Consider the following 23,815-nt stretch of genomic DNA (forward strand, 5'->3'; position numbering starts at 1 on the left):
TTTAAAGCCCCAAAGATCAGGGATTCTAAGAACAGCTCTTAGGCTTTTTAAAAAATGTATTCAAACTTTACCAAAAATAGTGTAGTATCTCCTGGTTGAGAGTGTAAAAGTAAATCTGCCCTATAGCCAGGAACCTGGAAAACTGACTCCCAAGTTAATCCTTTGGGGGCCTAGGGAGCAATTTTGCCATCAATCACAATTGTGAGCATCTGTGAGCTCATGCATGTGGTAGAGGGCAAACTGATTTACGGAGAACATTGGGAGAAAATAACTATTTGTAATGTGTTGAACTTGGCAGAATTTGTGCTCTGCTCAAATCAACAAATAATTAAATGTTCAACTCTTTCAAGAGTCTTCCAAGGACCTTCCTGGCCTTAATCAGGGATTAATAACTGCTACCAGCCAACAAAACACCCTGCTTTGCTTCAGAAAGCCCAAAAGCTTTCCACCTTTTAGTTGCATTTAATTCAAAGCTTTCCACCTTTTCTTTCTTTTTTCCCTATTCAATTGTGAACAAACTGAATGAGCACCTGCTCTTGTTCCATAGGTAAAATCCTTCACATCCTGAGCTAAAGGTGCAATCAATCAGCTAAATGCTGGCCCATTGTTGTTTTATGGCTGCAGTCTCTCTCATGATTTCATTTACATAGTCTGATGCTTTATTGTGTAATTCAAAGCATTGGTAATAAACACCCGAAAAAAAGTTTTTTTTTTTTTTTTTTAAAGAGACTATGGCGTTTTATGTAGATTTAATATGGTGAGATGTAATTTGATAGATATAAGGGGGGAGATCCATGAGTCAGCATGGAGAAGAAAGGCACTAGAGCCTAAAGGGATGAAAATAAAGACAGGAGGAGACAGTGGTGTTTGGACCATGACCAAAATGGGGAAACGCTCCTATCAGTCTAGACATCAGCGGGGCTGAGGGCGACACGTGTCTGGTCTTGTTCCGGAAGCTGACAGCATCTGAATAAAGGATGATAGTATTGTGTATGTGGAAGTGAGTATGTGTGTGCGTGTGTGTGTGTGTGTGTGTGTGTGTGTGTGTGTGTGTGTGTGTGTGTGTGTGTGTGTTTGTGTTTGTGAAGACACCTCAAGTGCAATACAAAATGCTGCGGCATTTTAGAAAGACTTGTTAAGATATTATTAGGGTACATAAAGGCTAAATAAATACTTGATAATATCCCTGTCTTTCATTAAGCTAACATCTGAACTTTGCCTGTAGAATATCTACATTACTGCCTCATAGCAGCATTATAATATGCAATGTTCCTTATGTTCCCATATGCCACTATTTAATTGTAGTTTTCTCAAATTAAGTTCATATATTATATTATTTTCCCAACATGTGTGAAGTAAACCCTTCCGGGATGTAATATTGTTAATCATACAGCAGATATTTTATTCTAGACACCATCCTGAGAAACTAACAGCTTGAACACGGTCTAAGTGTGATTGTTTTTAGAAAGTCTTGGGTTACTTTCTGTAACAACCAAAAGCAGGCAGAGAAAGAGAGAGAAAAAAAAACGTTTACCACAAAAACCCTTTTGTGTGTTGGTAGATGAGACGGCTGAGTGATAACAGCATAAATGATATGCACAACATTCTATCCTGTTCCTTTGTTGACCAGAGATAGCAGCCCCACCCAAACTGAATTCACAGGTCAATCACTGTATCATGGATTTAATATATCTTTTTCCCTTCAAAGAAATGGCTTTCCCTCCATGCCAAGTGCCAACTGTCTGACCACTGCTTTAACTGAAAGAGCAGAAAAGCCAAATTTTTATGTACCTCCAAGTGAGTAGTCAAAACTGCAGATGCTACAGCAATACTGTAAATGCTGGCACTTCTGTCAAAGACGCATTGTACCGTATTATATATACGATTTTTTAATTTTGGAAACAAATTCGGGATTATGAACGGAGACTACACTTTCCATTAGCTACTGCACCCTCATGTGTCACACCATATGATCTCTGTGCCTGAATTACATTTACTATTAATAAGCACTTGTATATAGTGTCAGGTTTCACAGCACTCTTCGTCAACAGAGTTGTAGGCTGATTTATCTTGTTATCTTTATGTAATCTAGCGTACCAGATTTATTCATTGATACAGACTCGTTTGTACGTCGCTCTGGACAAAGGCGGCTGCTAAATGCCATAAATGCCTTCTAATGATTGTTGTTGTTCTTAATGTACTTATACACTTTTTCATATATTTATCTAAACACTTGACATAAATCTGTCCGCATTTTCACCTGTCCTCTGCTTCTTTACGTGACATTGTGAACAATCTTTTTTATTAACAATTACCTACCCTCTGAGCAACGTTGACATGGACGAGGACATTCTGGTAGCTGTGTCCATCGTTGATCTGCAGAAGAAGTGTGTCCTGCTCTCCGCTGGAGCCATCGTGAACGTACTGTAGTTGCTCACGCACCAGCTCTTCCAGCTTAAAACGAGATACCTGGCCATCTCCATGCACTCGAGTCAGGCGGCCATGTTGGGGAGGCTCCAGAACCATTATGAGAACGTCTTGAGGGTTGTCATAGTCTTCGATGTGAAGAACAGACCTAGTAAGGATGAACGCTTCACTGGGCTCAATGTAAATGGGTTGGTTGGTAACCACTACAGGTGGCTGTGGAAAAGAAAAATAACTATAAAATCTTTTTAGAACCATTCCAAGTAGAATGTTTGGAATAAACTCTTTCAAGATGAAGCGATGGTAATTCTAAATAAGTAATAATACAATAAACGCGTCAGAATATCAAGTATGCAACACACACACATTCAAAAGGCAAAATTCAAATGTAAGAATATCTTGAATATAAGACCATAAAATGTTGTTTTGTTTTTTAACCAAATATACAACTATTAATCCCATTTCTGAATATTTTTTACTTATTTGAAATTAGAAAATATCTTATTTTCTTTTACAGCACATTTCTAAATTTTTTTAAATATTTTCAAAATATGATTAATGTTAATTTTTAATTAATTTGTTATTTAACATCTCAATTTTTCTCATAAGGAGAACAATTTGATAATTGTTTCTATATATCTAGTCACATCATCTTCACTTGCAAGGAAATCATTTTTCACTGCATAACTAATTATTTACACAATTGTAAGTGTTGTTACTCATTGACAAACACTGTGCTGAATCTGAATTAAAGCTACACAGATTCAAAATACTTTAAGTACTTGAAATACTTTCATACTTGAAGTATAAAAAGAAATGCACTGGCTTTATTTTTCTGACAGTAGATAGGTGCCTCTTTTTTAACAAGCAAGCAGGTAGTGCTAAGTAACTAACAACAGCTTTACTGCTAATCTCAAATGTTAGCTAGCATGATAATATAGCTGACTGCTAATACAAAGATACAGTAGATAGTAGAAATACTTTTGTACGTCGCTCTGGATAAGGGCGTCTGCTAAATGCCGCAAATGTAAATGTAGAAATAGTGATAGTATTATATATCTTTGCTGTCAGGTCTGTAAACTTGTGATTTTCTCTGTAAATTAGCTACTAAACTTTCAGCTTAATAGTTAAAGAGAAAAGGGAAGCAGTGTTTATAGTCAAGTGAGCAGAATTTTGAAGTTCTTCTTTTGTATGTGAATAAGTTAAATTTTCAATTATAAAATGAAAGAACAGTAAAGATAATTCTCAAGTACAGATAATTCATCTTTGTTTCTCCCCTTTCCTTTGATATTGTGGCCCATTATTAACAATTTTCACTATTGGAAAGAAGGAGAATAAGATGAAGAGAAATCATGGGGTTTGCTCTAAGGAGAAGCATGTTAATTTTTTTTTCCTGACTGGCTTGTGCTGTGAGCTGCAAAAGACCACCCAGAATTATTCCACATTTCACAGCTAGAGACTGAAAGTAGATAAGTGGCTAATTAAAATCGCCTTTAGATATTTTTTTTATAGAGCATAAACAATGCGAAAATAAAAGTGAAGCTTTGAAACAGAGGAATATTGAATGTTTTCTGCAAACAAAAAGGGGGGTAAAGCAATAATGATGTTTTTAATCACCACCTGAGATCTGCTCTGAATGTTCACTGAATTGGAATAATCTTCATAGCTGAACCTGTGACTGAGAAAATAGAGCTAATTTTGTGTAACTGATTTAATAAATGAATCTAAACAGCATTATGGCAGGTATGCGAAAGTAAATTTAATGATGTGTGTAATTCGTTTTAAATGAAAAAAATGTGTATGTGTAAAATTGTTATTTACTTCTGGAATATCTCATTACACATCCAATTTTCTGAGAGGATGTTTCACTAGATTTTGCAATGTGATTGTGGAGATTTGCTCACTCAGTTAGTAAAATCAGGTACTGATGTAGAGCAAGTGTTCCAATTCATACCAAAGGTGTTCAATAGGGTTGAGGTCAGGGCTCTATAGCAGTGAAGAGCCTTCACTTCAGCCCATATAAACCATATCTTTGTGGAGCTTGTGTTTTGACACTGCCAGTCTGGAACAGAATTTGGGTCTACTGAGTATGGATATTTAATGCTACAGGATCCAAAGACATCCTATACACATATAAAAGCACATATTGCACTGATATTGTATGTTTAAATTATAACATTCACCTGTAATTTATACTTGTTTTTTTTGGTACCTATTTACTATTACAGCTTGCAAGTACAAATTTCAGCAAGGTCAAGATATTACTAAATAATAGCTTCCTAGGTTAGTGCATACAATGCTTCAACTCAGGAAAGAGTTCTGACACTGAGATGATAACTGACGATATGTTCTCCAACTTTTTGAATGTATGGTTGGGATTATCCATTAATCTGTGTATTATTATGTTTGTATATTTCAGGCCAAACAATTATGAAACTGAGAAAAAAATTCGACCAAGTAGATCTTGACATCAACAGTATTGAGAACGATGCCTCAATTGCTGAATGTCTCATTGTCATCATTAATTTGTATGTCATTAAAATATACATAAATTAGGAAGGAAGTGTTTGACATTGCTGTGACCTTGACTCTGTTTGGATTGATTCCAAAAATTATCTGCTGAGTGGAGATGGAGCAAGTTCATCTGCTGGGTACGATCACAATTCCATGAAACAAACGTTCTTGAGGAACAACATTCACAAGAATCTGAGATAGACAGTGGTGGACGAAGTACATAAACCATGTAGTTGAGTAAAAGTAGAAATACACTTGGTGAAATATTACTCCATTAAATATTGCTCCCTTGAAACTTTCACTTGGGTAAAAGTACAAACAAAGTATTTGCCTTCAAATAATGTTCTAATGTACTATAAATGTACGTAAGTATCCAAAGTATTATGATTTATTATGACTATAATGACCAACTATCATTTTTGTCACATGACTCTTTGCTTAATGAACTCAGTTAATGTGAAAAGACTCAAATGTTACTCTTAGCACACCAATCTATTTAAGAGAATGATATTAATGAGTCAAACACTGATTGAAATCTATTGGAAATGATCATTAACCCAAAACCTTCTTTTTAACTACTTCAAATAAATCATTCGCAAAATGTACCTGTCTAACTTCACTACATTTCAAAGTCGAATATCTTACTTTTAATAAATAATAAAATTCTCCTAAAATGAAAACACTTCAGTAAAGTACAGATATGTGAAAAAGCTACTTAAGTACAGTTACGAATGACATTTACCTCATTAATCCACCACTAGAGATGGACGACCCCCATATACAGATTTCTTTTCAAAAGATTTTAAATTGTATGGCTCCGAGAGGAAAACTAAAGGCCTCAGGAGAATGTTAGAGGAAAAACTGTGTGGAAGGTTTGTTGTTAAATAATGATGTATTCTTAATTATATAATCATTCTTGTCCACTGTCTTGAAGGAGCCAACACGTCCAGATGTCATTTGTATGCAGACAAGAATTTAAGTGGAATGGGTTTTTTTTGTGCATGTGTGTGTGTATGTGTGTGAGTACAACCCTGCTGCATCAATTTATATGTACATATAGATGAACATAAACAAACAGATGATGTGCAACATTATTCTATGCGGTATTTTCAACTGGAAATGTCAGTGCCATTTTCGCCACGACTTAATACATGCATGGAAAACCTAAATTCACAAATTCATTTATTCATCCGCTGCCTGGTTTTCATTTCACGCTTTCATTTACAGGAAAAATATTGGACAAAGGATGTCACTGATATACCAGCAAGCCTTTTCAATTTAACTAAAGTTTAAGCAGCCAAATTAACATTTTACAATTTGGACAATTTCTTTTTCAGCATTCTCTCTTTCCCTCCCGCCCTTCCTGCAGGAATTTGTTCACGAAATATAAGCAATAACTCCTTCCTCAGCAAAAGATGAAATGATAAAAAAGATTCACAGTGCTCTGGGAAGAGGTTCAAATATAATCAATTCAGAAGGGGTAGTAATATATTTTGTGGGGTTACAATCCTCTGATCCTGCAGTGGCCTCCAGTCCAGAGAGCTTGAGTTTCTTCATGTATGTATATGAGTGTGAGGTTACATGAGGCCAGACAGATGCATAGCCAGGCCTCAGGAGACTGCAAGATGCAAGTGATATTTTTTAGCAAATGTAATCAGATAGCAGGAAGGAAGGTGTCAGAAAAAGAAAGAGGGAATCTGTTCGTTTGCAAAATGCCGGTGAGTTACTGTAGCTAGCACTATGTGAAGTTTAAGAGGCTTTCAATCAGAATAGGATCTTACACACACACACACACACACACACACACACACACACACACACACACACACACACACACACACACACACACACACACACACACACACACACACACACACACACACACACACACACACACACAGGCAGACCGCTGCAATGCATATTTTATTTCTGCCTGAACTCTCGCAATCAAACCACCATTACTTACTCAAGTATTTTATGTAACTTTTCAGATGTGTAAGTCTGTGTGAGTAAGGGTGTGTGTATGTGTGTGGGCAAGTACCTGCTGAGACACTGCCTGTAAATTAACAGTCTGAGGTAGAGAGAACAGCTGTGGATCCGCCGCTCTCAAAGTGAACTGGCCAGCCCTGAAACAAAAATCATAAATCGTTCAATATTATAGAATTTTAATTCTAACTGTGTTTAAGTGTGTGAATATAAAAAAAAAAAAAAAAAGAAAACCACACACATCGCTTGACATCTGCCTCTAAATTGGGGACCCAGTGCAAAATCATTTCAAAATCATACATTTCTATCTAAATAAATGCACTCACACACAGCATTGTCAATCTGCCACTGTAAGGTCCCTGAGCAAGTCCCTTCCCTTTCAGCTCAACTGTAAATCACTTCTAAATGACTTTAATGTAAATGTGAGCTGACACGTACATAACCTGCATGTTATAATCATACAAAAAAAATGCAAAATCTAAATATTACACATTTAAATGAAAGTAACTTTCTTTCGGCTTCTCCCATTAGGGGTTGCCACAGCGGATCATCCGCATGTTTGATTTGGAACATGTTTTTACGCTGGATGCCCTTCCTAATGCAACCCTCCCCATTTATCCGGGCTTGGGACCGGCACTAAGAGTGGCTGGGGTCGGTTCCCTGACCGGGGATCGAACCCGGGCCACAGCGGTGAGAGCGCCGCATTCTAACCACTAGACCACAACGAAAGTAAAAATAAAAAAAGTGGCCAAACTGCAATGACTTCGGTCCACTCACTTGGTTTGGGCCTCAGTATGGACAAAGCGCACAACTCTGTTTTTCACTTGTGCGAGGGTGAATGTGTCGTCTTTGTGCAGAGCTCTCTCTTGTCTGTGCTCCAGTACTGTTAGCTGGCCATTACTTGGAGGCTGTACCAGTTGTAGGAGCAGGCTCTCTGATTGGCTGTCTGAGTCTGTGACTGACAGGAGCGCAGGCTCCAGAGGGGTCACTCCACCGATAGCAACCAGAAATGAACCGTTGATGTGGAGAGATGGAGCATGAGTGTTGGCTTAAAGAAAAGAAAATGAAAAAAGAAAGAAAGAAACACAGACCCAAAGTTTATATGTGTAACAGATGACCATGAATTATATGATATACCAGTAAGTTTTTTTCCCCCCTACTATAGCCACACAAATGTAGTGACCGAAAGTGTTCAGTTTTTTATTATGTTTTTAATTTATATTCACAATAATACTGCCACATAAAAAGATTAGACAATTAAAACTACAGCATATAAAAACAGACCATTAAGATCATTATGATTGGATGCAAAAAACAGGGATCTTTCTAGAGATTCTAGTAATTAAATATTGATTCTTATAGATAGACATTTATATTTATTTACATTAATGGTATGAACAATTGTATTGTATGTTTGGTCTCCAACATGATGCCTGTATGTTGCCTACCAAGCATTAATAAATAGCTTTAATCTAAATCCTTGACTTTGTTTATTTTTTCATTATACTTAATTATAATTTAATATGCACATACAAAACCATGGCTTTGTTTACTAACATCAAATAAATCAAGGAAATATATTAGAACTCGTGCAGTGTCGAAGACTTTTTAAAGGTAATATTTGGCTTTGGATATACCGTAATTTCCGGACTATAAAGCGCACCGTTATATAATCCGCACCCACTGAATTTTACAAACTTTACACAGGCTTTATCGAAAGAGAGTGTCTGTTACAAGGTGTAACAGGTGAAATATTTTGTGGCTCCTTTAAGAGCAGAGCAGCATTTTGGGAACAGCACGTCACTGCATTCTCCCGGTATTACTGCGTGTGTGCGTGTGGAGACTGAGGATTACGTGCTCATTATTTTCTGATGCTCATTTCTAAGTTTCTTTGACTAACCTGTAACGCTGTTGCCAAGAAAAATAAAAAAGCACGAGTTTTGGAAACCTGTCTGTGCTTATATGATTTCTGTTGCAACCGGAGTTAGCGAGCTATCCCATGACCCAGACTCAACGTGTTACAACGGCTTGTATCTAAACAGTAGCCTACCAAGAAAGTCATTGTTCACTGTCTTCCTCCTTCCTTTTACAACAATTTCTCTCTGGAGTTTATCTTTTGGCATCGTTGTGCGTTTAAAAATCAACACCGGTGGAAGTTTTTCTCCCGAAGCCGTGCAGCACAGAACACAGCGGAGGTGCGTTTTTTCGTTTCCGTTCAGAAATTTCATTTGTCTAATGTTATGTTGCTCAGTTTTTTGGCTTGAAGTTAGTCCTTGGGGGCTTATAGTCTGAAAAATACGGTATATTTTCTTTTTGGCTTTGTTAAAAAATCAGTCTAAACGCAAGCAAATTAAACAAATGAATTTGAATTATTCAAAAAAGTGATTAAAGTGCAGCATTACCATGGCATTCTCTGGTCTTCCTGTCAGCGTAGTATCCACGACCACAATTAGGTGTGCACTGTCCATTCTTAACAAACATATTCTCAGCACAAATGCGGCACTGTCCCACATTCACACACTCCACACAACTAAATGGGCATGCTGGGAAATATGGCAGAGACAAAAAAAAAATCATAATTATATATATATATATATATATATATATATATATATATATATATATATATATATAGATAGATAGATAGATAGATAGATAGATAGATAGATAGATAGACAGACAGACAGACAGACAGATAGATAGATAGATAGATAGATAGGTGTCATATATATTATAAAACTGTATAAATCTTTTATTGTAATATAAGACATTTTTCTGCCTGAAAAAAAGGCTTTACAATCAGTGTACGATATTTGCAGCATCTAATCAATATAATTATTCTGTTTAGCTGCAGCTCATTAAATACAACAGCTGCATTATCATGGGCTGAATATGGAAATTGATTAAAACTGAATTTGATAGAAAAATCTCATTCAAATTGTAAATTACACACCGACACATTGCTGTTTGGCCGCGTCGAGAATGTAGCGGCTGCCGCAGTTCAGCACACACAGGCCATCTAAAGAGGCGTAAGGGAGATGACATTGAAGACATCGTCCAGGACCTTGGCACTGTTTACAGTGATCATCACAACCTGGGGAAAAGGGAAAAAAAAGAGGAATATACACATCTTAAGGGTATACATCAGAATTTTTTCATCCTAGGCTAATCTAGAGTGTGGACAAGAGGACTGTATGTATCTCTATACAGTATCTTAAGAGGGAAGAGACCTTCTTTGGGTGTTCAGGCATTGCTCTGTCAAATGAATTTGGGATTATCATGGACACAAAGGACACCACAGATGTAGTCACAATTTCACATATGTTGAATGATTTAGGGAATTAAATAGTTGTTTTATATTTTAATACATCATTTTCTTCAAAATGTCATTTTTTTATTATATTATCTTGCCTCTCACAGCAAAACTGATTATCCCAACACAATATGACAATGCATTTTTTTGGCATATTTGGTATGCTATGTTGGTATGTTATGTACCAATATTGGTATGTTATGTTTATACTTATGATGTAGTCTTTAATGCCAGCTATGCACACATTGTACCACTGCCTGTACCACTGCCTGCATAACTCAATCTGTTATCATTTATTTGGCTAAATACTTCAAAATTCTTAGTCCCATTTGTGGCATTAAATACAATAAAAAATTGTACTCTGAAGAAAAAAATAGAATTGCCCAGTTTCTATTTGGCATTAAGCACTGCTATTAAAACTTAGCAGAGTGAGATCACTGGATCTGGCATCTACACACACAGACTCAGCTGTCTTCAGTCCATAAGCACTGAGAGTGAAATTAAAATGTATTCAGACAGAAAATGTGTGAAATTTATATCCATATAGAAAAATTTATTATCTGGTCAGACACTTACTCAGGCATCTCTCGCCATCCTGGTAGGACCCCGGAGAGCAGGCGGGAACGCAGACTCCATTCTGCAGGACGTGACCTTCCATACACTGCAGACAATCAGTGCGGAGAGGACCCCGACACGCGTTACAGCTCCAGTCACACTCTGAGACACACACAGACCAAAACAGCCAGGATGAGAGCGAAGGATAGAAAGATACAATGACAGAGAAAAAGAGGAAGTTCATTAAAGAAAAGAAGAAGGAAAAAGAGGTTCATAGCTGGTAAAAATCCATTGGATGTCTTTGGAGCTAAATCATTGTTTTTAAAAGACAAACTCATTTTCTATTTTATTTTTCCCAGTTTGGTATCCATTATGTCTATAAAGCGTAAAGTCTTCTCAGATTTTCCCATTTCCCCCTGAGATGTGCTTGTCTTTGCCAGTTTGCAGTTTTGCTGAAGAAAAAAAGTCAGCAATTCAGACAGGCCCATCGAATCTCTCTTCCAAACAGCACACATTTTTTCACAAGGGCTAGAAAACAAAAATCAAACCAAATGCATTGACAGTGATTTTCGAACTGATCCATTCACCATCCAGGAAAACATTTCCTCTCTCTCCCATGCAGGGTTAAACAAATCTAAAACACCCTGCACACATTTACTCTTCTATTTCATGGCAGATTGGTTGTAAAGAAATCCATTTCATATACTGTGTCACCCTTCTCTCTTCATATGTACATCTCTTTTTTCTAGTCTAGACATTTCCAACCAGCGTGAACTGCGTTCAGAGAATTCATCTGTTCAAATCAGATTCTATCTGATGAATCTTGAGGTAGCTACTCATCAAGCTAGCTAATCTGCATGCTAGCTAGTTAAAGCTCCAGTTATTTAACAAATGAATATAAATCATTTGTATACATATCAAGCAGATATTTTTTCTTTTTGTCTCTCTCTCTCTCTCTCTCTCTCTCTCTCTCTCTCTCTCTCTCTCTCTCTTTTCCTCCTCAACATTCTACAACAACACTCTAAATCAATTTCTCTTTTTTTCTCTCTCCTCTCTGTTCTCTAAAATGCATCCAGGGCACTTTGAACTGGACAATCCCAAACAGAAGAAAATCTTATTAAGTCATTTCTTTCACATCAAAGGCTCAGCATTAAAAAAGAATGTGCTCAAAATTCTTACAAAACAGTTAGGGCTGTATAATAATGATAGAGCAGACATTCTTTTGTTCATTACACACACAACAAAGATTCCCACCAAAATCAAACAGCTCTGTAATGTGTGTTTTAGCTTTTAACAACACAGTTAGAGTATCACAGGATATTGTGACTATAATGGGCTATTGTAGAGAAGATTCCCATAAATAAGTTGTTATGAATATGGATTTGGAAGAAAGTATCTAGAGGGAAAAACAATCATTATGCTGCACAAGATGACATGCTTTCTCCTGCGCGCACTCACACACACACACACACACACACACACACACACACACACACACACACACACACACACACACACACACACACACACAGGAAACCAGTTCAGGAACTGTTTTGCCATCACTTTTCAAAATATGCACACGTTTAGTGATACTTATTATTAAAGAATACATTATTTATAAGTAGAAGCTTGAATTTCCAATTTGCATGCCTCTCTTGCGTCATGCACTGAAACTAAATATTTTATTAAACTAAGTACAAAATAGCACCTTGGTCCTGGGGAGACAGTGTTTCATTGTACTGGGTGCTGCACTGTATATGGTTAGAATGACAATAAAAGCCTACTTGACTTGATTTAGGGTAATATTTATATAACAATTTTTAAAAAATAAGGTTTTGGGCTCAGTATTAACTTGTTAATTTAATTCTATTAATAGTTTGGTGTGCATTAGAGTCTTTTCACATAAACCTAGTTGATATATAATAAATAATAATAAACAATAATAAATCATAGTACTGGATACTTAAGTACATTTGAAGGCAGACACCTGTGTACTTTTACTCAAGTGAAAGTTTAAAGGGAGCACTTTTACTTTTTAATTTTACCTACTGTATCTCTATTTTACTCAACTACATGCTTTGTGTACTTCATCCACCACTGGGTTAAAGGAAAACTCTCATGTCATCTATGACACGTCACTTACCAGAGTGAATAGAGCTCATGCACAAAATTGGGCTGCATAAATAATATTCTTTAGTGTGAGCTTGATGTAACAAATACATTTCATTTCTGTTCATTAGTAGTAGTTTTCTTTATGATTCACCATTGCTACTACCATATACAAATTCTTATTCATCCACCTACTGATAGCTTTTGGAGAAGCACTGGAGCCTCAGTCAAACTCTTATCTCTATTTATGACACTCACATACAAGACAGCTTGATGCAGTTTACATATCGTTCATCACTAAACTACACAGATAAGATTGCAAATGGTTTTGACTTAATATTTGTAATATGCAGTAAAGCCTCAGCAAATAGAGCATGATCTATGCTTCTGTAATGTTATCTCACCCCTGCAGGTGTGTGTCGTGGTGTTGAGGTAGTACTGCTGGGCACAGCTCTCGTACTGGCATTCGCCAAAGAGTAGAACCTTCCCCGGGTCCCTGCAGGACGTACACACTCCTGCCATCTCACAAGTCCGACACTGACGGTCACACTCTATAAAATGCACACACACAGAGCAGTAATGTACTGTAGCTTACATAAATTACAATATTGTAAATGTGTCATAATTCATAAGGATACAGAAGCACTTACTTTGACACACTTGGTGTTCATCAGCGTAGTATCCAATGGGGCATCGAGGGATGCACATACCAGATGGAGCAAGAACATTAGGGGCCGTACAGGAACTACAAAACAGAGGTCCTTCTTCACTGCAGTCTGCACAGGATGAATGACATTCTGGAAATTGTAGACATGAGCAGAAATATGGTTTGGTGAAACTTCGGATATAATAGGCAATGTTGAATTCTGATGTTAGCCCAGACTATCATAGATTTATAGTTGTGTGATAGGAATCTTTTTGAGCAGTCGTGCTGCGACTGACTGACTAAATTAGGACAACATTAGGCCAATTGTGATAATTAACTAAGAGATATGTGGCTGGTGTTTACATCATGGATGTGTTGCTCAATCCCTTGAGGTTTAGGTGTGGCTCTTCATAGTTGAAACAAACTAAGTGTCAGCTCCTGTAACAGCTCTGTGTCTGCTCTGGATTCTGTTATGGTGCTTTAAATAAAAGTGTCTGCCAAAGAAATAAGTGTAAATGTAAAGCCAGATGCGGGCTACTTGCCTTTGCTAATAAGCACAAAAAAGCTCTGTTCTCAATGTACTGCAATAGTTACATTTTCAAAGCTGAAAGCCTGGTGCAGCCTGGCAACTAATACCTTGGAGGTTTTCTTTATAGAACTTCATTTAGTACACAGGAGAATGTAGTACAATTTCATAAGACATTTTCAAAACATTCACCCGGCGCAAACCTTTAGACTTCGCAAGGCTATACACAAGGCTATTTCATTCAGGGCTTTTTTCTTTATATCTGCACACGGATGTTAGAGAGGAGAGCAGCTGTTTGCTGAAGATGTAATGCCGGGTATCAGCTCTATGTGATTATGTTGTTTCGTGAAGCAGCAGCTGTTTATTCAAGGTTGCGTCTTGATTGAGAAATAAATTGTTCCAATTACTTCTCTCAACATATTTCAGTTTTATCTAGCATTGGGTTAAGCCTAATGCTTAGAAGCCTTTAAGCTATATTATGATGTTACATAAACCCACTTCAGACTGGCAGATGCTCTAATACCTTACTATTCAATTTATATTTATGGGATCAAAGGGACTACATTACGTTACACTGTTTAGGCCTTACAGTTGTAAGGGTTTGGGTTTCTCTGTAGGCAGGAGTTACCGTAATTTGTGGACTATTAAGCGCACCCATATATAAGCCGCACCCACTGAATTTGACAAAGAGCAGAGCGGCATTTTGGAATTGCCTGCCGCCACATTTTTCCGGTATTACTGCATGTGTGCAAGACCGAGGATTATGTCCTTATTATTTTCATTTCTAAGTTTCTTTGACTAACCCATAACGCTGTTGCCAAGAATAATAAAAAAGCACGAGTTTTGGAAACCTGTCTGTGCTTATATGATTTCTGTTGCAACTGGAGTTAGCGAGCTCTCCCTTCACCCAGACTCAACGCGTTACAACGGCTTGTATCTAAACAGTAGCTGACCAAGAAAGTCATTGTTCACTGTCTTCCTCCTTCCTTTTACAACAATTTCTCTCGAGAGTTTTTCTTTTGGCATCATCGTGCGTTTAAAAATCACCACCGGTGGAAGTTTTTTCTCCCGAAGCCGTGCAGCTCAGAACACAGATGAGGTGCGTTTTTTCGTTTCCGTTCGGAAATTTCATTGGTCTAATGTTATGTCGCTCAGTTTTTTGGCTTGAAGTTTGTGAAACCGGAAAAAACCCAGGAAAAATCCATAAATTAGCCGCTTCGTTGTTTAAGCCGCGGGGTTCAAAACGTGGGAAAAAAGTAGCGGCTTATAGTCCGAAAAATACGGTATGCATTTAGGTTTTTCAGTAGGCAAAGGTTATGTGTTTTGGCCACTCTATAGGCAGGGCTTAAGCCTCTGCATGACAAGAGTTACTGTGTTTGAGCCTCTCTCATTACTGACTGATTATGGGTCTTTCTATATTGTAAGTTGTATTGTGCATTTAAAAAATCTTGAGAACTGTTAAGTCTTAGTGTTCCCTGTTGTTCCCATGTTGTGGCTGCTGTGACACCAACCTTCTCCTCGGGGATTAATAAAGTACCCTCCACTCTACTCAGTAGCTAGGGTTTCAGTGTTTAGGCCTCACTATGACAAGTGCTTCTGTGTTTGGGATGGTCTGTGTTCAGCGTTTCTGTGTTTGTGCCTGTCCAGGATCTGTTCGTGTAATGCAGTGTAATCTCAATAATTCAGAGTTCTGTGTTTGCACAGTGAACAGAAGTCTTAATGTGAGTTTAAATCTCACTAGAGACATTAAAAGGGATTTTAGGGCCTCTTGGGGCATTTAATTCTCATCTGCTCCACTCTTCGCTTGGTTAGATTTTGCCTTACTTTGGATAAAAGCATCAGCCAAACTCACTCTTGCAGGCTCCATGGTATTTGTAGTGTCCCGGTGGACAATGTTGCACACAGTGATCTCCCAGCAGCAGCATCCGAGAGCCTTTACACCACAAACACACAGTGCCGGAGCCGAGCTGAAGGTCTGCCGTGCACCGCTGACAGCCCTCCTGACACTCTGCAGGTGAGAAGAATGTGTGCATTATTAGTAAATACTACTTTTTTTTTCGCTTACCCATGCACGCATCAGGATAGAGCTTTGAACTGAGATAACGTAAACAAAAAAAAAGGTGAGAAATCACAGCACCGCAATCTCTGTCTCACAATAAGCCATTACTTTGCCCACAGATGTTTTCAGCAAACAAAAAAAAAACGATCTTTTCATCATGCTCTACCCTGGTTTCTTATCTGATAAGGGGCAGAAAGCAGGCCCTCAGCCACTGATAGCAGGAGAATGGATGCATTACAGTGATTCATATCATAAGTGTGTGTGCATCTAAAAGAGAGACAACTCGGGCATATGAACATTTATGTGAGCTGTTGAAAACTTCTTGTAGGTTCATGGCAAGGAAAGAAAAAATACATATGCATTTGTGTTTCCGAGATCAGCTTAATATGTGTAAGAAAAACACACAGACAAATTAGGTGGGTTTGGGGAAAAGAAAGTGGGAAAGAACCATAATATACTATAATATACAATAATATTACTGTTCCTCTCTGTATACAGTAATTTATTATATAATTTTCAAATTTCAACCACTTTAAATTTCCAACATTTTCTACAATTTGGAACTAAAAGGGACTTAACTGGGATTTATATACAATATATGTCAAATTTGTCCTAAACACGTTATTTTTAGCACTGTTTTACTTATAAAAGTTGAAGTACGCCATTCTGAGTAATAGGGTTGAGTGGAGGTCGTTCAAAATCTGCAGCCAAGTATTTATTGCATATAAACCCTTCAGACCGCATCCTTTTAAATATTAAACAGCCACCCTCTTCCTGTTGTTTACCATAATGCCAGTCGGCCAAGGTCACCTTGCAACTAGATCACCTAATTAGCTTTAATGTCACTGGCAGAACAGTGCCAGACACAATATTCACTGTTCTTCTAAAGTCTGTCTACTACCGTTTAGATTTCACCTTTCGTGTCATTCTGACAAAGGAGTCCAGAAGGTTACGGAAGAGATGATTACAGTCTTAAATCTTGACTTTGTCCGTTCTGTGTTCTTACAAGTAAAATGAATATAATAGATTATGGATTAAAATGGATTAACAGCCGAGATCAAAACTGACAGCATGATGAAACCTTGAAAATCTCCTTTGTCCTTGTCCAGTGTCCTAAAACAGCTGTAATCCTCTTAAAGGAATACTCCAGCGCTTTATACCCCGATGTCTATCTTTTATCATGTATGCGTGTTTACCACAGTCAGAACCTATGTATTGAGAAAAGAATTAAAAACCTGTTTACTCACTTATAAAGGAAGTCTAAGGGCAGGTGTTGGGGTAGACAAAAAAAAAAGACCAAAAATCTTTTTCGTATGATTCCATGAATTCCATTAAAGGTTTTTGTAAGCAAAGATGAGAATCCCTGGAATTTTAGCTTCAAGGAATTGGACAGCTTGTACAGCACAGCAAACATAATCTAAAGTATATACATTGGTGGCTCAGTTAATCATAAATGGTTGGCAAAAAACCTTAATAACCTTTGAAAATATTTCTACAATATTTATTTTAAAGTGCCTCAGGTAAATTAAATAAGAATATATATAACTTAACTTATAACTGCTTTTGGAAGACTCTACTCATTCACTTATGGTTTTTATTTCATAAAAAATGTCTCCTGTGTTACACAGTCAAATATTTCAAATGCAAAATGGATTCAAATTTTTGAAAACACAACTGCCCTTAGAATTATATAAATTTTTTTTTACCTTTCTTTCTTTCTTTCTTTCTTTCTTTCTTTCTTTCTTTCTTTCTTTCTTTCTTTCTGAGGACATGCGGAAAGTTCGAAGCTGAACCTAAACAGTCTAATAAATTATTAAAAATGTATTTATACAGTATGTACAGTATAAAGCATTATCTTGATGATTCTGAATGAGAACATCTGATTATGAAGAATAATAAAAAGTGCCTGTCCGAGAAATCCCACCAGGCATCCCTTAATAAATGAGTTGAGCTGAGGAAAAGATAGAAATCCAGTAAAAGCCTCTTTTGTAATCTCGTTTTAAAATGGTATAATTAAAACCTGAATATATTAATCCATTTGTTTAAACCAAACCTTCTGTGTTTGATCTAAATGCCTGTTTTTGTTTAGTTTAGTCTTTTTTTTTTTTTTTATCTGTGTTCAGACTTGTTATCATTCCTTTTCTATTTTCTGTTTATTGGTCTATTATGATTCTTCATGCTTGTTGAGACACAACCTTTCACAAGAACTGAGACACAGAACCCTTAACATAGAAAATGTTTAGCACTGAATCAACCAAAAAAAAAAAAAGAAAAAGGCAAAAGCATGTTTGCAGGTCTGTTCAAAATAAGAAAATCTTTGCTGCTTAATGTAAAACCCCAACTACATGATAATCTCAATTACTAGCACCCAGAAGTAACCAAAAAACACGCAGCACCCTTCGTATTACTTAGTACTCGAAATAGCTCTCAGTTTTTAAAAGGTTGGTGACCCCTGACCTTAGCAATACAACTTTTTATTACAAGCATATTATGCACTATACAAAATTGGAGGATTATATGAGGATAACGTGAGTTACTCACCACTACAGTATCCGATAGCATTTAGGTATTGTCCCTCAGGGCAGCTGGTACGGCAGTAGCCGTTGTGAAGGCTGGCATGAGATGGGCAGACTGTGCAGTCAGCTTGAGAGGGACCAGAACACTCCTTACATGTTGGATGGCAAGCTGCAAAAAAAAAAAAAATAAGCACAATAACTTTCATACAACTATTTGAACTAATATCACTTAGAGCAGTGGTCCCCAACCCCTGGGTCCGTGGGCTAATTGGTACCGGGCCGCACAGAAAGAATACATAACTTACATTATTTCCGTTTTATTTATTATTGGATTCTGAACGATGTTTTATTTTAGAAAATTACCGGATTCTCTCTGCCTAATCTGTCTATGACTCACTCTTGATGCACGTCAAGATGCTTGCCTTGGTCATGTCTTACCTCCATCCGCTACCTTCTTAAAGGGGCTGCTCCGGCCGCTAACACATAATACATTACCGCTAAATTGAAACCCCCAAGTTAGCAAAATGAACAAAAAACAATACACATTACACATTGTGGCAGGGGCAGTGCAGTCAAGTGCTGGTCATGTATAGAGAGATGAGTCAGTGGAAGTACAGTGCTTTAGATGTGTTCACCTTAGGGCATAGTTATACTAATAAATGTTTTGAGTTGCAGTGAACAGCAGTGGAGAAGGTAAAATGAGGGAGTGACACAAATGTGGGAAGTAAGAAGAGAGCAGAACTGAAATATTTTAGAAAAAACTGTTCTATCATCGGATAAAGAAGTTTCCATTAGAAAAACTTTGCAAGGACTTTCGGTATAGGAAAAACAGACCTCATGGACGCTAGCAAAATTCCTCCTACAATATCACACTGCCACAGATTTTTCCTTTACATCACTAATGTCAAGCAAATAATTTAAAATCTCTGGGGCTGATACCAAATCAACTTGGGTTAGCCAACTGGAAAGAGGTTAGCACGCTCAATTAGCCTTCCTAAATGAGCCTGACACTGAAGCCATTCACTATCTAGCCTTGGCTCAACATTTTTAATGGTTTATCTTCAAAAGGTGGCCAACAAGGAATTATGATGCCATTAAGTCTAAGTACGTGGGATTCTTCTTGGCTTGTAGTTCATCTTTAAAATGCCTACAGCGTGGAATCCAACAGACTCTTAAACGATGTTTAAAGTGCTGAGCCAAAAAGCGGTACAGGGAGCCGGATTCGCATCAGGAATTACACCCCATTATTGGCATGTGTTGCTGAAAAGCTTTAATACAATCCCCTCCGTACATTATAATGAATCTTACTGACAAACGGCAATACTCCGCCACATATATTGCTTTTTAGAGCTGTCAGTGTCTCGGTAGTCGTATTGATTCATGTTCATTTCTTTTCTCATAATAGAAGGTAGTCAAGGTAACTCTTAAAAAGGGACAGGATCATTTATCTTCTAAAGCTGATTTAAAACTTTTGGCTTTGATAAGGGATGGGTTTGACTAAAGAAAACTGAGAAGATTGGGACTGTTCTTACCATGGCAAGTGCTGTCTTGGACATGGAAACCATGAGGACACCGATCAAGGCATTGTCCATTGTAGAGGACACCGGGTTGAAGGCAAGAAGTGCAGCTGTTGGCATTTCCTGCTGCGCAATGTGAACATGACTCGTGGCATTCTAGAAGGAAATCAAGCTTCTAGTAAGAAGATGTTTAAACATGGAGAACAAGCAGCTCATTTTCTACAGCATTGAGTTTTTGCTCACAAAAGGTTTGAACATCTACGCACTGGATACAAAACATTTGGAGACTTTTAAAACATTCAATGCCTAAAATTGTCATCTTAAGTTTTACAGATGTATTTTTATTATCACAAGCTTGTAAAGAAAATTAAGCAAATGAAAAGAAAAATTTACTTTAGAAATAAACACCTCAATGAAACATCATCAGATGCGACTGCAGAAGCCCAATGCAAATACTGATTATAATCTTTATCACAAAGAGTTTTATTCATATAATTTTATTAATATATAAACCTTTCAACATCTTAACCAATCCATAGTGCAGTACAAATAATTTTTACAAACTTGCATGCTCACCCTTTGCCTTAATAACTGTTTCTAGTCTATTTGCACAGTTAAAAGTGAAGAAGTGTCATGGCAAAATAGATTTTCTGTTCATTCATCCTTGTGATTGTTGTCTCACTGAAGGATGTCATCTTGAATTTTAAGATCTTTAAACTCTATTTATGTGTAAATAAACTGTACAAATTGTCTTTTTTTCCCATCCAGAATCCATGGTGAATGCAGTCATTTGCGTTCAAACACAAACATGCTAAAAAGGCAGATCTAAGCCTGGCTCATGCCCATTACTGACAATATATCATGCCATTATATAAAGGGCACTCGACAGCAAGCTCTGGCTCCTTTTGGAAAAGTGCTTGAGGGGGAACCCATGTCAGGTAGGGTAAAACAAAGGCTTTGACTAAAAACACAAGCACGCATGCAGTATCTTGTCACTAGAAACACATATCTTCTTGTAAATATAGGAGTGCCCTATTGTTCATTAATGTAGCTTAATACTAAAACGAGACCTTTTGTGTTTTCCGAGCAAAATGTCACATTTTCTCTTCATCCCTCGCACTCACACACAGGCATGCAGGCAAGCACACACACACACACACACTTTAGTATAATATCCAACCTATGCAGCTCACACTGTCAGGCAGCAGAAATAATCTATCTATAATTATACTTGAGTTTATGCCCCCAAGAAGAACAGCAAGCAAATTAAATACAATCCATTTTCAAACCGTGTTCTTCAAACAGATGCTATAAAGATGTAGGTAAAACAATTTCATAGCCCACTTCTGATTAATTTGTCCTTTGCTTCACCTATTGATCAATTTACATTTTCAGGACAGTTGAAATATGATTCAATCAAAGTCATAACCAAAGCCCTAGAAGAAATTCAATTGATGTGTTGATAAATGAGGTGCTAATTGAAAGCCTCAAAAACTGAAGGTCTATAAATAAAAAGTAATTTGCAATGAATTTTTAACAAAAGAAACACAGGGAAAAAAATCTATAAACCATAAGTGGATTAAAAATATATTTCAGATGACAATAGCATGCAATGATATCAAACTACACACACTATATGGACAAAATTATTTGGACTTGTCCAGCCATGTTACCACAACTGTTACCACAAAGTTGGAGGCACACAATTATATAGAATGTTTTATATGTGGCGTTTAATTTTCCCTTCACTTGAACTAGGAGACCCAAACTTGTTTCAGCATGACAATGCCCCTGTGCACCAAGCAAACTCCATTAAAATTTAGAGTTAAAGATCTTTTGAATGAATTAGAATGCTGACTGCATCCCAGCCCTCCTACTTCTACATCAGTAATTTGCTAATGCCCTTATGGTGTGCCTGGAAAGTATGTTCATTTACTGTATATGTACTCAATACTTGGTAGGGGCTCTTTTTGCTTTATTTACTGCCTCAATTCGGCGTGGCATGGAGGTGATCAGTCTGTGGCACTGCTGGGGTGGTATGGAAGCCCAGGTTTCTTTGGCAGAGGCCTTCTGCTCATTTGAATTTTGTGGTCTCTTGTTTCTCATTTTCCTCTTGACAACAACCCATAGATTCTCTATAGGTTTCAGGTCTGGTGAGTTTGCTGGCCAGTCAAGCACACCAACACCACGGTCATTTAACCAACTTTTGGTGCTTATGGCAGTGTGGGCAGGTGCCAAATCTGCTGGAAAATGAAATCAGCATCTCCTTAAAGCTGGTCAGCAGAGGGAAGCATGAAGTGCTCTAAAACTTCCTGGTAGATGGCTGTGCTGACCTTGGACTTGATAAAACACAGTGGACCAACACCATCAGATGATATGACTCCCCAAACCACCACTGACTGTGCAAACTTTACACTGGACCTCAAGCAACTTGGATTCTGTGCTCCTCCTCTCTTCTTCCAGACTCTGGGACCTTGATTTTCTATATGAAATGCAAAACGTTCTTTCGTTTCTCTGAAAAAAAGATGACTTTGGCCCACTGAGCAACAGTCCAGTCCTTTTTGTCCTTTGCCCAGGTAAGACACCTCTGATGTGGTCTCTGGTTCCGGAGTGGCGTGACATCTTGACAGTGGAATGCATCAGTTGTAGCCCATGGATACGTCTGTGTGTGGAGGCTCTTGAAGCACTGACTCCTGTCTGCAGTCCACTCTTTGTGAATCTCCTTAAATTCATGAATGGGCTTCATTTCACCTTCTCTACAACATTTTTTCCTTCCATTCAACTTTCCATTAATGTGCTCTGTGAAAGGCATCTTCTTATGCGGTGACCTTTTGTGTCTTACCCTCCATGTGCAGGGTATCAATGATCGTTTTCTGGACAACTGTCAAGTCAGCAGTCTTCCCCATGATTGTGTAGCCTAAACCAGACTGAGACACCATTTAAAAGCTCAGGAAACCTTTGCAGGTGTTTGGATTTATTTAGCTGGTTAAAGTGTGACACCACGAGCCTCTAATAATGAACTTTTTTCACAACTTTTTTCACTTTGAACACATTTTCTGAGATAATGAAATTTAGGTTTTAATTGGCTATAAGCCATAATCTTCAAAAACTAAAAGAAATAAACACTTGAATACATCAGTCTGTGTGTGATGAATCTATATAATATATGAGTTTTACGTTTTGTATTGAATTACTAAAATAAATCAACTTTTACTTCAACTAATTTATTGAGATGCACCTGTATGTCAAACATGAAAATATCTTACATTCTGTGTGGAAAGTTTTAATGTGAGTTTGGTTTTAATATATTCACACACACGCACGCACACGTCATCTGACAAGCTGCTGAACTGGAAACACGAAAAGGATTTACACACTAGAACTTCCTCACTGTGACATCTGATCTGCCAGCACACACACACACACACACACACACACACACACACACACACACACACACACACACACACACACACAAAAACAAGCTCATATATGTACCCCTACAGCTCAGCTGCTTTCCTGGAGAAAGCTGATGATTTGTCTGAGCATGCGAGCTTCACACAATGGATGCTATTGATGTCAAGAGGACATATTATCATTGGGTTAGGGTGGACCCTTACAGTGGACTCATTGATGGTAGCCCAGAGCTG

General features: G+C 37.5%; 1 protein-coding gene across 2 annotated transcripts in view; it reads right to left on the reverse strand.

Annotated features, from left to right (window-relative positions):
- Window positions 1-23,815, reverse strand: part of fras1 (Fraser extracellular matrix complex subunit 1) — a 131,745-nt gene that overhangs the window by 46,946 nt on the left and 60,984 nt on the right. For both annotated transcript variants that reach the window (XM_083526764.1, XM_083526763.1), the window contains exons 19-29: window positions 20,181-20,321; window positions 18,674-18,817; window positions 15,926-16,081; window positions 13,552-13,698; window positions 13,306-13,452; window positions 10,814-10,954; window positions 9,878-10,018; window positions 9,327-9,467; window positions 7,702-7,972; window positions 6,980-7,064; window positions 2,320-2,640 (exon numbers count right to left, since the gene is read on the reverse strand). In XM_083526764.1, coding sequence (XP_083382890.1) covers window positions 2,320-2,640; window positions 6,980-7,064; window positions 7,702-7,972; window positions 9,327-9,467; window positions 9,878-10,018; window positions 10,814-10,954; window positions 13,306-13,452; window positions 13,552-13,698; window positions 15,926-16,081; window positions 18,674-18,817; window positions 20,181-20,321 — 1,835 coding nt within the window. The remainder of the gene's footprint in view (window positions 1-2,319; window positions 2,641-6,979; window positions 7,065-7,701; window positions 7,973-9,326; window positions 9,468-9,877; window positions 10,019-10,813; window positions 10,955-13,305; window positions 13,453-13,551; window positions 13,699-15,925; window positions 16,082-18,673; window positions 18,818-20,180; window positions 20,322-23,815) is intronic.

The sequence above is a fragment of the Silurus aristotelis genome (assembly GCF_946808225.1).
Source record: "Silurus aristotelis genome assembly, chromosome: 23".
Classification (NCBI taxonomy): domain Eukaryota; kingdom Metazoa; phylum Chordata; class Actinopteri; order Siluriformes; family Siluridae; genus Silurus; species Silurus aristotelis.